The sequence below is a fragment of the Chlorocebus sabaeus genome, chromosome 20, assembly GCF_047675955.1.
Source record: "Chlorocebus sabaeus isolate Y175 chromosome 20, mChlSab1.0.hap1, whole genome shotgun sequence".
Taxonomy (NCBI): Eukaryota; Metazoa; Chordata; class Mammalia; order Primates; family Cercopithecidae; genus Chlorocebus; species Chlorocebus sabaeus.
This window is the reverse complement of record NC_132923.1, coordinates 33,084,854-33,097,593: the sequence shown is the minus strand read 5'-3', so window position 1 is coordinate 33,097,593 and position 12,740 is coordinate 33,084,854. Positions and strand designations below refer to the sequence as shown.

The 12,740-nt window shown below is 33.7% G+C and overlaps 1 protein-coding gene across 4 annotated transcripts in view; it reads left to right on the top strand.

Moving 5' to 3' along the window:
* Positions 1 to 12,740, top strand: part of RNPC3 (RNA binding region (RNP1, RRM) containing 3) — a 31,676-nt gene that overhangs the window by 16,338 nt on the left and 2,598 nt on the right. For 3 of the 4 annotated variants that reach the window (XR_005240373.2, XM_007977782.3, XM_037998122.2), the window contains exons 8-14: positions 434 to 559; positions 2,361 to 2,512; positions 3,995 to 4,156; positions 5,309 to 5,403; positions 6,062 to 6,120; positions 10,515 to 10,647; positions 11,291 to 11,358. Coding sequence is in view for 3 of the 4 variants with exons in the window: in XM_007977782.3 (XP_007975973.3) it covers positions 434 to 559; positions 2,361 to 2,512; positions 3,995 to 4,156; positions 5,309 to 5,403; positions 6,062 to 6,120; positions 10,515 to 10,647; positions 11,291 to 11,353 (790 nt within the window). In the remaining variant the exon portion in view is untranslated. The remainder of the gene's footprint in view (positions 1 to 433; positions 560 to 2,360; positions 2,513 to 3,994; positions 4,157 to 5,308; positions 5,404 to 6,061; positions 6,121 to 10,514; positions 10,648 to 11,290; positions 11,359 to 12,740) is intronic. The other variant, XM_073008533.1, reaches the window with a different exon arrangement.

Here is a 12,740-nt window from a genome sequence, read left to right as displayed (position 1 = left end):
AAGCTTTTAAATGACATATTTCAGTCTGGGCTCTGTTTAATAATTAGAGTATGAATAAAAATCATTTAAGAACATTAATATTATATCAATTTTATTATTGTATCTTGTTCAACTGTTTGGCATTGAAGTTCAACCATTTTATTTGGGCAACTGCTTATGATGAGACATATGTTTTAAAAATTGATAACATGTAATTAAGTCTATTTTTAATTTTTTCCAAGTAAGATGAAAGCTGAGCAAGGCAATTTAGTATTTGAGCTTTTATCAAATTGATTATCTCTTAATTGATGGTGTTCTGTATATTTGATATAAGTAAAACATTTTAAAATTTAAATTATATACCAAAATACAAATTTAACTTTAATAGAAACAGTGGTAAATAGCTATAGTTCTAGAAAGGAAATTTTGTTTATCATTCCTCTCCTCATTGTAGAATGAACAAATTAATGGAACTAGCAAATCTTCAGCCCAAAAGACCAAAAACAATAAAGCAGCGCCATGTGAGAAAAAAGAGAAAAATAAAGGATATGTTGAATACACCTTTGTGTCCTTCACACAGGTAATTTTATTTGAACTATGAAATGAGGGTTGTTTGTATATACTTTGTTTATTTGCTTAATTCACATCATTCTTCAAGCTGGCATTTGTTTCCTTTCAATGTTCTTGGTTTACCATTGGCTTCCTAGTTGCCAAATTTATAAATATTCATAGTTCTCTCACAGTTGACCAGTACTCTCTTCTCTGTCCTAAGCCTTCATGTATTTTCTTCCAGCTTCCTGTCTGCAGACTCAGAATTTCTTATAGGCACTTAGGATATTATCCAAAACAAAATTCATTTACTTTCCTTTTACCATTTCTTTGCTCTTTCTCCTTGTGCATTTATAGTTTTGTTAGTGACATTACTGTCACTAGTGTAATATATTAGTGAATAATGTCACTAATGTAAGCATGGAGTATGTTTATATTACAGTTATTTAGTTTCTCTTAACTCCATCACCTGATATCAGACATTTTTTATTTAAAAAGTACCCAGCAGATAAAAATTCACATATCTTTTCTTGGCACACAGGACCCACCAGAGTGCCTTTAAGTATTTGTTGAATGTATGGTAAGGTTCTCTGCTAAATATTGTGTGTAGTTTAAAGCATGCTTCTAAAGTTTAATGCTGTCTTTTCAAACAGGGAGTTAATAGTCTTAAGGATAATAAACCAGATGCACAGATGATTATTGTATTAGCATTTATAATACATGACATAGAAAATATAAACTAAGAACTAAAAGGTTGTGAGAAAAGAGAGGCCACAGCCAGTTGAGAAATTTGGAAAGGTTGTAAGAGAGAGAGGAGACATTTGAGCTGGCCCTTTAAGGAGGAGAGACAAAAATTAGGCAGGGAAACTGTAACCTATGTGAATGGAAGAATAAAAGGAAAGTTTCCAGAGGTAAGAAAATTTATTGAATAGGAATAGAAACAATGAAAGAGAAAGCTAGAAGGATTTGAAACCTTCCCTAAATGTTAGGCTGTGAAGTTTGAATTTATTGAAGAAGCCATTGGAATGTCATTGATATTTTTAAAAATTAAGAATTCCTTTTGCACTACTTTATCTTGTAATAAACTTCCTAAGGAATTTGCAGATTTGGGATAAGGGTCAAGCCATAGTTATCCAAGAATGTTAGTAGATATAAGTTACCTTTCCACTGTGTTTTGCACATTTTATTATGGTCCGGAAGTTGTCAGTAAAAGGATACTTGTTTTATACATGTTTAAATTATTTTACCTTTTTTTCCCTTTGAATCTCTATAGTGACACTGAACAATAGAAATTAATGTGAGCCATATTAAAATTGTATGAAGACATAATGTAAAATATCTTGATAACTTTTTATATTGATTATATGCAGAAATAATATTTTGGATATAATGAGAAATAATAAGTTATTAATATTTCTTCTGTTTCTTTTCATGGTTTTAATGTGACTATTAAATTTTAAGTCATCAAAATCTAGTGTTATCTATATGTTTAAAATATCAAACATAGAATGCACTATTTTGCATATTGGTAAATATCCTGGGGTTTAGAATCAATAGTCATCAAATCTCTGTCATTTCCAAAATGACCTTATACAAATTATTAACATTGCTGAACCTCAGTCTTTTCATGTGTAAACTAATAATTTATTAGTACCTATATGAGAGTATTAAAGTTTATTAAACTAATAAATCTAAGTCACTCTCTTCATTCAATATCAAAAGTGTAGTGAATCCTTTGTCAGTGTTAACTTTTAGAATTTAAACTTGAAATAATATTTTACTCAGGATTTTATTTGCAATTACAAACTAATGCTATGATTGTTTTTAAATAGCAGCTTACATCCAGTGCTGTTACCTTCAGATGTATTTGACCAACCACAACCTGTAGGTAATAAAAGAATTGAATTCCATATATCTACTGACATGCCAGCTGCATTTAAGAAAGATTTAGAGAAGGAACAAAATTGTGAGCAAAAAAATCATGGTAAGGATATTCTAGTTATTTCACATGCTGAAATCAACTTTTTGTGTTAGAATTAAGTTTTACATACAATGTTTTGTATTTTAGTATTTGTCAACTTTATTTAAAATATGCAATTAGTGTTTCCTCAAAATCATGGAATAATATCCACTTTCAACTTTTTTGTATAACAGAAATTGATGGTAAATGGCGAGATTGTCACTGTTACCCTTTGCTAATAATGACTTCTAGAATGAAATTTAGTGCTTTTTGCTGATGTTTACACTAAAAATATAATGTAGTATATTTTATTGACTTTTTCATTGCTTGTTTCATGTAGTGGCCTATGGTTTTATTAGTGTAATTATACTAATATTATTGGTTAGAAAACAAGCAATGTGACTATTTTGTGAGTTGTAGACTTAATGTAAATGTATATATTTTTATTCCAAAAGACATGGACAATTGTTGCCAAGAAAGCTATTCTTAAGTTTAAAAAAAAGTATTGAAATTACAGATTTTTTTTGCTTGTTTTAATCACGAATTTGATGTTATAATGGTGTTCTTTTGTTCTTTAAGTCTTTATTTTGAAATTTCTGAAATAATCCCAGTTGATCGGAATGTAACCAAAACAAATTAAAATTGTTAAAAAGTTAACACCTCAAACCTCACTCTCCTCTGTCCTACTACCTAAAGGCAAATACCGTTAGCAATTTGGTATGTGTATATATGTACGTGTGTGTGTGTGTGTGTGTGCGCGCGTGTGTGTATCCTTCCAGACCTTATCCTGTACATGTATGAACACATTTCTATCTTATTTTTTAAATGAACGTTATGTTTTGATGGTATTTATCATTCACTCAGTAGTGACTTGTTGAAAGTTTGTTATCTAGCAGCCTCCATGGACAAGTTTGCCATGGTCTCTTTTTTGAAGTTTACAATCTAGTTTGGGGTAGCTTACTATGTCAAAATATAATCATATACTTTACATTTTTTAGCTGTATAGTAGCCCGTAATATAATTTTGTCAATATTTTATCATGCTTTTTTCATAGAAGTGGAGGTTGTTTCCCTTCTTTTACTATTATAGAAAATAGTGGAATATGTCTTTGCACATATATCTTTGAGCACTTGTGTGAATATAGGATAGAATTCTAGTAAGTATTGCAAACATAGTGAGTGAAAAACTGTGACTAGTTTTCATTCCTGTCTTGGATGGTGAGTGTGAATGTAGTGCCTTTTCAGGTAGCTCCTTTTTTGTGCATGTATTTAACATTTTTCTTTTTATACATTTTTCTTATTTCATGGCTAGTCACCCTTTAACACAATTTTTTTACTATTTGAACCTTTATAGAAAATGTTTACATATGCCTCTTTCAGTATATTCAGAAATACCAAAGAATTTTAGTGCCTAAAGATATATTATTAAATATAAACTGGGGGGAAGGGGCAGAAACTGTTTTTAAAGGAGAGATTCTTATGGTTAATGTTAACATTTAACTCTTAGATTTACCTGCTACTGAAGTTGATGCATCCAATATAGGATTTGGAAAAATCTTCCCCAAACCTAATTTGGACATCGCAGAGGAGATTAAAGAAGACTCTGATGAAATGCCATCAGAATGTATTTCCAGAAGGGAATTGGAAAAGGGCAGAATTTCTAGAGAAGGTAATATCACGAAATAAACTAAGCACATATTCCATTTTACATATCTTTGACTTTACAGAAACAAAACAAATCTATCATGCCATTTACCTTAATTTAAGGCACATACTTTAGAACATCTCTCGGATTAATGTTTGTAATCACTTCTTCTGTTTTTTTTTAATACTCATACTTTATGGTGGAGGGAACATTTCTTTCCATACAGTGTTTCCAGTCTATATTTGGGAAACATTTTTGTTTTCATTCCTAAAACTTTTATGTGTCATTTAAAATAAGTCAGTGTGCCCTACAAGTCTGGGGTTATATATTCCAAATGCAGCCGAAAGACTGTCACAAATACTGTGTCTGAGATACATACAAAGCGATTGTAAAAAAAAAATGGTGATCAGAAATCTATGATTTTAGGATTTTATATCCTAACATGATAGTTTTCTACTTCTCAAAGACTTTTACTGTTTTAGTATATTGTCAGAAAATATTTAGAGGCTTTACATTGATATGTAGTACATAATTTTTCCTACAGTAATGGGAAATAGACTTCCAGCTAGGATTTTTACACAAAACATCTATCTGATTTTCTATAACAGACTACTGACATTAAATGAGAGGAGCTATACAGGGGTTCTTAGGCCATGGTTTGTCATTGCACAACAATCACCTGGAGAGCCTGGAAAAACAGTTTTATAGGCCCACCTGCAGAGATGCCTGATATTGTGCTTACTTCATTCTTGCATTTAAATATGGAGGTGGCTGATGGTTTGGGAAATTCACTTTAAGCAAAATAATTACCCAAATCAATTAGCATATATACTTTACTCTTTTTTTATAACATGACTCATCTTAATGGAGTTTTAATAGTAGATATTTTATTGGCCAAATTTTAGTAACTCTAGAAGTCTGAAATTTTTTAAACAAGTTTTTTATATATATAAAAACTTAAAAGTTTTATATATAAAAAGTTTTTTATATAATCAATTCAGATTTTCAGTGAGTATATTTAAACCCATTTGTAACATTGTTACTAATTTTATAGTTTTAACATTTTCATAAAGCTTAATTTCTCTATTTAACAGTTATATTTGAATATGAAAATTATATTTAAAAACTTGGTTAAAATATTTTAATTTTATATCTTTGTTTTTGTTTTTTAATAAGAAATGGAAACACTTTCAGTTTTCAGAAGTTATGAACCTGGTGAACCAAACTGTAGAATTTATGTAAAGAATTTAGCTAAACATGTTCAAGAAAAGGTAGGTATAAATTGATTTTTTTTCATGTAAATGAAAATAATTTGAGGTTTTATACTTGGTGTGTTAAAATCTGTGTGAAACTACCTTTAAGAATGTGTTTTTTTGTTGTTGTTTTTTGTTTTTTGTTTTTACTGTGCTTCAGGACATGACAAATTATTGTTTAGTATTTTCAGGTTAATTTTTTGTTAAAATAATATTCTCATAGCTTGATTTCTCTGGCAGTAAATACTGAGACAGAGTTTGGAGTATGTATTAATTTCCTAGGGCTAAGTGGCTGAAACAACAGAGATGTGTTGTCTCACATTTCTGGAGGCAAACTGAAGGCAAAAGTGTGGCAGGATTAGTTCATTCTCAAGGCTTTGAGTGAAGGATCTGTTCTGTGCCTCTCCCATAGCTTCTGCTGGTATGCAGAAGCTGGCGATCTTTCACCTTCCTTGGCTTGTGGCAGCGTCATCACAATTTCTGCCTTTGTACATAGCGTACTCCCTTTGTGAGTGTCTGTGTCCCAGTTTTCCCTTTTGAAAGGCCACCAGTCAGATTAAAACCTTAGTCCAGTATGACCTCTTCTATTGATGTATTTATGTATTTATTTATTTATTAACAGTTTTTTTTTTATTTTCCCCTGGCTTTATTTGTCTTCTTCGTATTGAAATTCTAGGACCTTAAATATATTTTTGGAAGATATGTTGACTTTTCATCAGAAACACAGCGGATCATGTAAGTGACAGTCAAATATAATCTTAAATTATGTTTTGTTTTTATCTGTTACAAATTTACTATTTTAATTCCATCATTTTCCTTTTAGAGATAAAAATTATATGAAAAAATTGGTCTGTGCTGTTGCACAATTGATCTTTTAAGATGTCTAGAATAGGAATTAGCAAACTTTTTCTGTAAATGGGCAGATAGTAAAAATTTAATATTTTTATTTTGTTGCAGACCATACTGTGTCTGTTGGAACTACTCAGTTTTGTAGTTGTATTATGAAGGCAGCCATAAAACCTGAATGAATATTCATGGCTGTGTTCTAATAAAACTCTTTGCAGAAACAGGCCTGTGATACATTCTGACCTTAATCTTCTCTCTAAATACATGGTTCTCAGACTTTAACATTGCACAAGAATCACCTGAAGAGCCTGGAAAAACAGTTTTATAGGTCCACCTGCAGAGAGTCTGATTTTCTAGGTTTCATGGGTAGGGAGAGTCTGATTTTCTAGGTTTCATGGGTAGGACTCATGAATTTGTGTTTCTGTGATTTGAAAACGATTCTTTCAATGAATCATCCAGGAATATATAGCAGTGTGGCAAAACTTTTTAGATTCTTACTCTGACAGTAAAGTATCATCTTTTAAAGAACTTCATTGAGCAAGGCTTCCAGTTTTGTGAAAGCAAAAGAGAGGGTGGTGATTTATAAATGTTTTAAAAGCTAATGTGTTAGTCTGTTTTCACACTGCTGATAAAGACATACCTGAGAATGGGCAATTTACAAAGGAAAGAGGTTTAATAGAAAACTCTCAGTTCCATGAAGCCAGGGAAGCCTCACAATCATGGCAGAAGGCAAGGAGGAGCAAGTCACATTTTATGTGGCTGGTAGCAGGCAAAAAGACAGCTTGTGCAGGCAAACTCCTATTTTTTTTTTAAAACCATTAGATCTTGAGACTCCTTCACTACCACGAGAACAGTGCAAGAAAGACCCACTCCTATAATTCAGTCACCTCCCACAGAGTTCCTCCCACTACACATGGGAATTGTGGGAGTTACAATTCAAGATGAGATTTGGGTGGGGACACAGAGTCAAACCATATCATTCTGCTCCCACCCCTCCCAAATCTCATGTCCTTACATTTCAAAATGAATCCTGCCTTCCCAACAGTCCCCCAAAGTCTCAGCTCATTTCAGCATTAATTCAAAAGCCCACAGTCCAGAGTCTCATTGGAAACAAGGCAAGTCCCTTTTGCCTAGGAGCCTGTAAAATTGAAAGCAAGTTACTTACTTCCTAGATACAATGGGGGTACAGGCATTGGGTAAATACAGCCATTCCAAATGGGAGAAATTGGCCAAAACAAGGATGCTATGGGCCCTGGAGAAATCATCCAAACCAGAGGGGCTACAGCCCTTGTGCAAATCCAGAATCCAGCGGGGCAATCAAATCTTAAAGCTCCAAGGATCTCCTTTGATTCCGTTTCTCATATTCGGGTCATGCTGATGCAAGAGTTGGGTTCCCATGGCAGCTCCACTCCTGTGACTTTGCAGAGTACAGCCTCCGTCCCGTTGCTTTCATGGGCTGGCATTGAGTGTCTGCAGCTTTTCCAGGTGCATGGTGCAAGCTGTCAGTGGATCTACCATTCTGGGGTCTGGAGGACGGTGGCCCTCTTACCACAGCTCCACTAGGTGGTGCTCTTAGTAGCAACTCGTGTGTGGGGACCCCAACCCCACATTTTCCTTCTGCGCTTCCTTAGCTCATGAGAGCCCCATCCCTGCAGCAAACTTCTGCCTGGACTTCCAGGCATTTCCATATATCCTCTGAAATCCAGGTGGAGGCTCCGAAACCCCAATTCTTGACATCTGTGCACTGCCAGGCTCATCACCATGTGGGATCTGCTAAGGCTTGAGGTTTGCACCCTCTGAAGCTACCACCCAAGCTCTATGTTGGCCCCTTTCAACCACAACTTAAGTGTCTGGGAGGCAGAGCACCAAGTCCCTAGGCTGCACACACCACAGGTACCCTGGGCCCGGCCCTAGAAATCACTTTTCCTTCCTAGGCCTCAGGTGATGGGAGGGGCTCCCATGAGACCTCTAACATGCCCTGGAGACATTTTCATCATTTTCTTGGGGATTAACATCGGGTTCATCATTACTTATGCAGATTTCTACTACAGCTGGCTTGAATTTCTTCTCTTTCTTTTCTGTTGCATTGTCAGACTGCAAAACTTCTGAACTTTTATGGTGTTTACTTTTAAAACTGTATGCCTTTAATAGCACCCAAATCACCTCTTGAATGCTTTGCTGCTTAGAGATTTCTTCCAACAGATACCCTAAATCATCTCTCTCAAGTTCAAAATTCCATAAATCTCTAGGTCAGGGGCAAAATACCACCAATCTCTTTATTTTAAAACCATCAAACCTTGTGAGGCTCATTTACTATCACGAGAACACAAGAAAGACCCACCCGTATAATTTAGTCACCTGTAACAGCATTCCTCCCATGACACATGGGAATGTAGGAGTTACAATTCAAATGAGATTTGGGGACACAGAACCAAACCATATCAGCTAATGTTTGGAGTTAGAATTTCATTCTTTACAATACTGTATTTGTTAATTCCAAAGTATGAAAGACTCCCTGTCATATAAATTAAAAGTAAGAAGAAGTAGAAAGGATAAGGTAAGAGGCTTTTGAGTGCAGATAAAATAAAGAAGTGACTGTAACTAAGTTTTGTTTTAATCTTCAAGTGACATCAATACTTTAAAAATCTTATCTGGCCTATGTGTTTTTTTAGATAGGTATACACAAATGGAACCATGTTTTACAATTCTCTATATTCATTAGGAGCAAATACCTCTTATCAGGATGCCAAAATATTTTTTCTTTTGCTGGTCATGCAAAATGCTAGGTCTTTTTCTTGGTTGCCATCTTTGAGTAATGATTATAAGAAAAAAATAATAATTTACTGCATTTTTTGATAGTTTTTTATGTTGTATTATTTTGGTAGTCTCATAGACTAAATATTAGGTAATATTTCAGTTGTAAATTACAATCTGATTTTTCTAAGTAGCGTTTGATTTTCTTTCAAAAATTTCAAAAAAATGAATACACTATGGAATAGATCACTATATTAGGAAGTTAAAAATTTGGTTTGTGTTTCTGACTTTAGATCTTAGCTATCTGCTTTGAAGAGTCACTCACTGTCTCTAGACATCACCTGCAAATTTATGGTTTTGAGTAGATAATCACTGAGGTTCCTTTCTACTTCGAAGTTCTGTAATTGCTTATAATAATATAATGAACTCTAGGCCGGGTGTAGTGGCTCACGCCTGTAATCCCAGCACATTGGGAGGCCATAGTGGGTGGGATCACTTGAGGTCAAGAATTAAGACCAGCCTGGTCTACATAATGAAACCCTATCTCTACTAAAAATACAAAAATTAGCCAGGTGTGGTGGCAGACGCTTATAATCCCAGCTACCTGGGGGGCTGATGAAGGAGAATTACTTAAACTCAGGAGGTGGAGGTTGCAGTGAGCCAATATTACGCCACTGCATTCCAGCCTGGGCAACTGAGCAGGCTGAAAAAACAAATAAATGTATCAAAAATTAAATAAATTAATTAATTAATTTAAAAAACATAATATAATGAATTCTATAATTGCTTATAACTGGTTGTTAATCCTTTCTATTTTTCCATTCTTCTTTATATAGTGTTTTTTTGTTTTGTTTTGTTTCTTTTTAATCACTTGAGCAGGTAGTGCCAGATTGTAAGGAACTTAAAAAATTGAGATAAATAATAATTGAAGAAGTTTGCAGCCAGGCACTGTGGTTCATGCCTGTCATCCCAGCACTTTGGGAGGCCAAGGCAGGTGGATCACAAGGTCAGGAGACAGAGACCATCCTGGCTAACACAGTGAAGCCCCGTATCTACGAAAAATACAAAAAATTAGCCGGACGTGGTGGTGGTCACCTGTAGTCCAGCTACTCCGGAGGCTGTGGCAGGAGAATGGCATGAACCCAGGAGGCAGAGCTTGCAGTGAGCCGAGATTGCACCACTGCACTCCAACCTGGGTGACAGAGCAAGACTCCGTCTCAAAAAAAAAAAAAAAAAAAAAATGGGAAGTTTGCTTTTCTAATTACTAGTAGTATAATTTTTAAATCACATATTTTTATGATAGTTGAGAATAGTTAAAAATACATCTTAAACAAATACTAGCTACTTGTAGAATCAGTTTTAGTGCAAGAACATGAAATACATTTTTAGAAAACTGAATAATTGACGTGCCTATCAAATGTTTTAGTCACTTTTATTTGAAATAGCAACATTTTAAATTGTTCAACATATTTTCATTCACATCATTGAAACTAACATTCTTTGAATCAAAGCTCTTTTCTTCCTTCTAGGTTTGATATACGTTTGATGAAAGAAGGTCGTATGAAAGGACAAGCTTTCATTGGACTTCCTAATGAAAAAGCAGCAGCAAAAGCCTTAAAGGAAGCTAACGGATATGTACTATTTGGAAAACCCATGGTGGTTGTATCCTTTAAATCCATCTATTTCAAAACTATAATTTTTAGAAGGGTATAACTGAAATTAATTTTTGTGTTACCCTTTAGAAATTTCTACAATTGGCATTCTAGCAGTAGATATTCATTTAGTTACAGTTAAACCCACCTTACTGAGTCAAATGACAGTGTTACTTAGATTTTTAGTAAAGGAGCTTCAGCAGCATGAAGTTGTTCAATTTTAGCCAAGTTTTAAGTGTTTTGCTTATGCAGCTCAAAAGTACACAGTTATACGAAGAGACTAGAGTATCCAGAAGTACATTTGGAGTCATAAAAGAACTAATTCATTTTATCATTTTATTGTAATTTATATTTCTACATGAGAATTTTAATAACCAGAGTATATCATTGATTAACCATCTTGCTTTTAGTAATCAATGCAGTTTGCAAACTAGAAATCAGCAAGATAGGTAAAGAAGCAAAGGCCCAGGTATAAAAAATAATGATTATAAAGGAAAAGTTAATTATTAATTTCCTCTCAAGTCATGGAGTCAGGAGACACTCAAGGTAAATTAAAAAACCATACTCTCACCATACATTAGAACGTTTTTGAGAATTATTTAGAAAAGATTACTTGCATATTCATGAAGGAAACCTTAATTTTAAATTATTAGCAGTTTGCTCGATCTGCTAGACCAAAACAAGATCCTAAGGAAGGAAAAAGAGTTAAAAATTAATAAAGGTAAGTGTGAATAAAATGTAATAAAAAGACAAGACTAATTCTTTAGATACAATTAAGAATAAAAGTTTGATAGAGTAGTAATTCGGGTATCTCTTATGTATTTTTTAAGGAAATATCTATCTGTGCAGTTAAGTCCCATTAAACTTCAAAACTATAACTACAGATTAAAATCCATTTATATGTAAAAGTTAAGTTTGGAGAATCAATCTTATAAGGGGAGTGTGCCAGTTACTTTTTTTTTTAACTTTTTCTGCCTATAGTAAATCAATAGTTCTTAAACTCTAATATGTATCATAATCACTTGAAGAGCTTAATAAAACACAAATATGTAAGTTCTTTCCTTCCCTGAAAGAGTTTTTGATTTGGTAGGTCTGATGTGGGGACCTAGGGAAGCTAGTTATACTAGTTTTCCTTTTAATGAGGGGATTTCCAGGAAGCCGGACATTTAGTGCTGAAATGGGGAATGTGTCTGGCAAGCCAGGACGAGTTGGTCACCTTTGTTGGCACCTGAAAATTTGCAAAATTAATGAGTTTTCAGGTAATCATGAGGCATCTGATCCAGAGACCACAGCTTGAAAACTCCTTGGATAAACACTTAGAGATACATTTTCTAACTCTTAAAATTAACCTAGAATAAATGTTAAAATAAAAGTTAAAAAAAAAAAAAAAAGGTCAAACTGTTACTAAAAATAATTCTGGCTGAGGGTGGTGGCTCACCTTTGTAATCTCAGCAATTTGGGAAGTGGAGGTGGGCAGATCACAAGGTCCAGAGATCAAGACCATCCTGACCAACATGGTGAAACCGTGTCTCTACTAAAAATACAAAAATTAGCTGTGTGTGGTGGTGCATACCTGTAGTCTCAGTTACATGGGCTGCTGAAGCAGGAGAATCTCTTGAACCTGGGAGGCGGAGGTTGCAGTGAGCCGGGATCACACCACTGCACTCTACCCTGGCGACAGAGCAAGATTCCAACTAAAAAAAAAAAAAATTTCTACAGTGCTGAATATATAAAATTATTACCACACTTCACAATAATGTATGTTTGTGGACTTACATCTTTTTTTGTCTTTAAACAAGTAATTTTAGTGCATCCTTAATTTGATGATTAAATGTGGTAGAATTAAGCATTTTAAATGTTAATGTTTGCTACATTGTTCAAGAAATAAGTGGAAATATATTCCTTTGTTTTTTATTTAAATTTTTCTTCCTCTGTAAACTAAAAGAACATAAAGTAAATTGGTCACAATCACAATTGGTGTTTAATTGACAAATATGAGTAAGAGAAAATTTTGTTTAATGTTTAGTCCCTCTGAGATGGCTTGAATATTTGAATTGTGTTGTATGTCTATAATGGGTAGTCACAAGTCTTATAAACACTTTA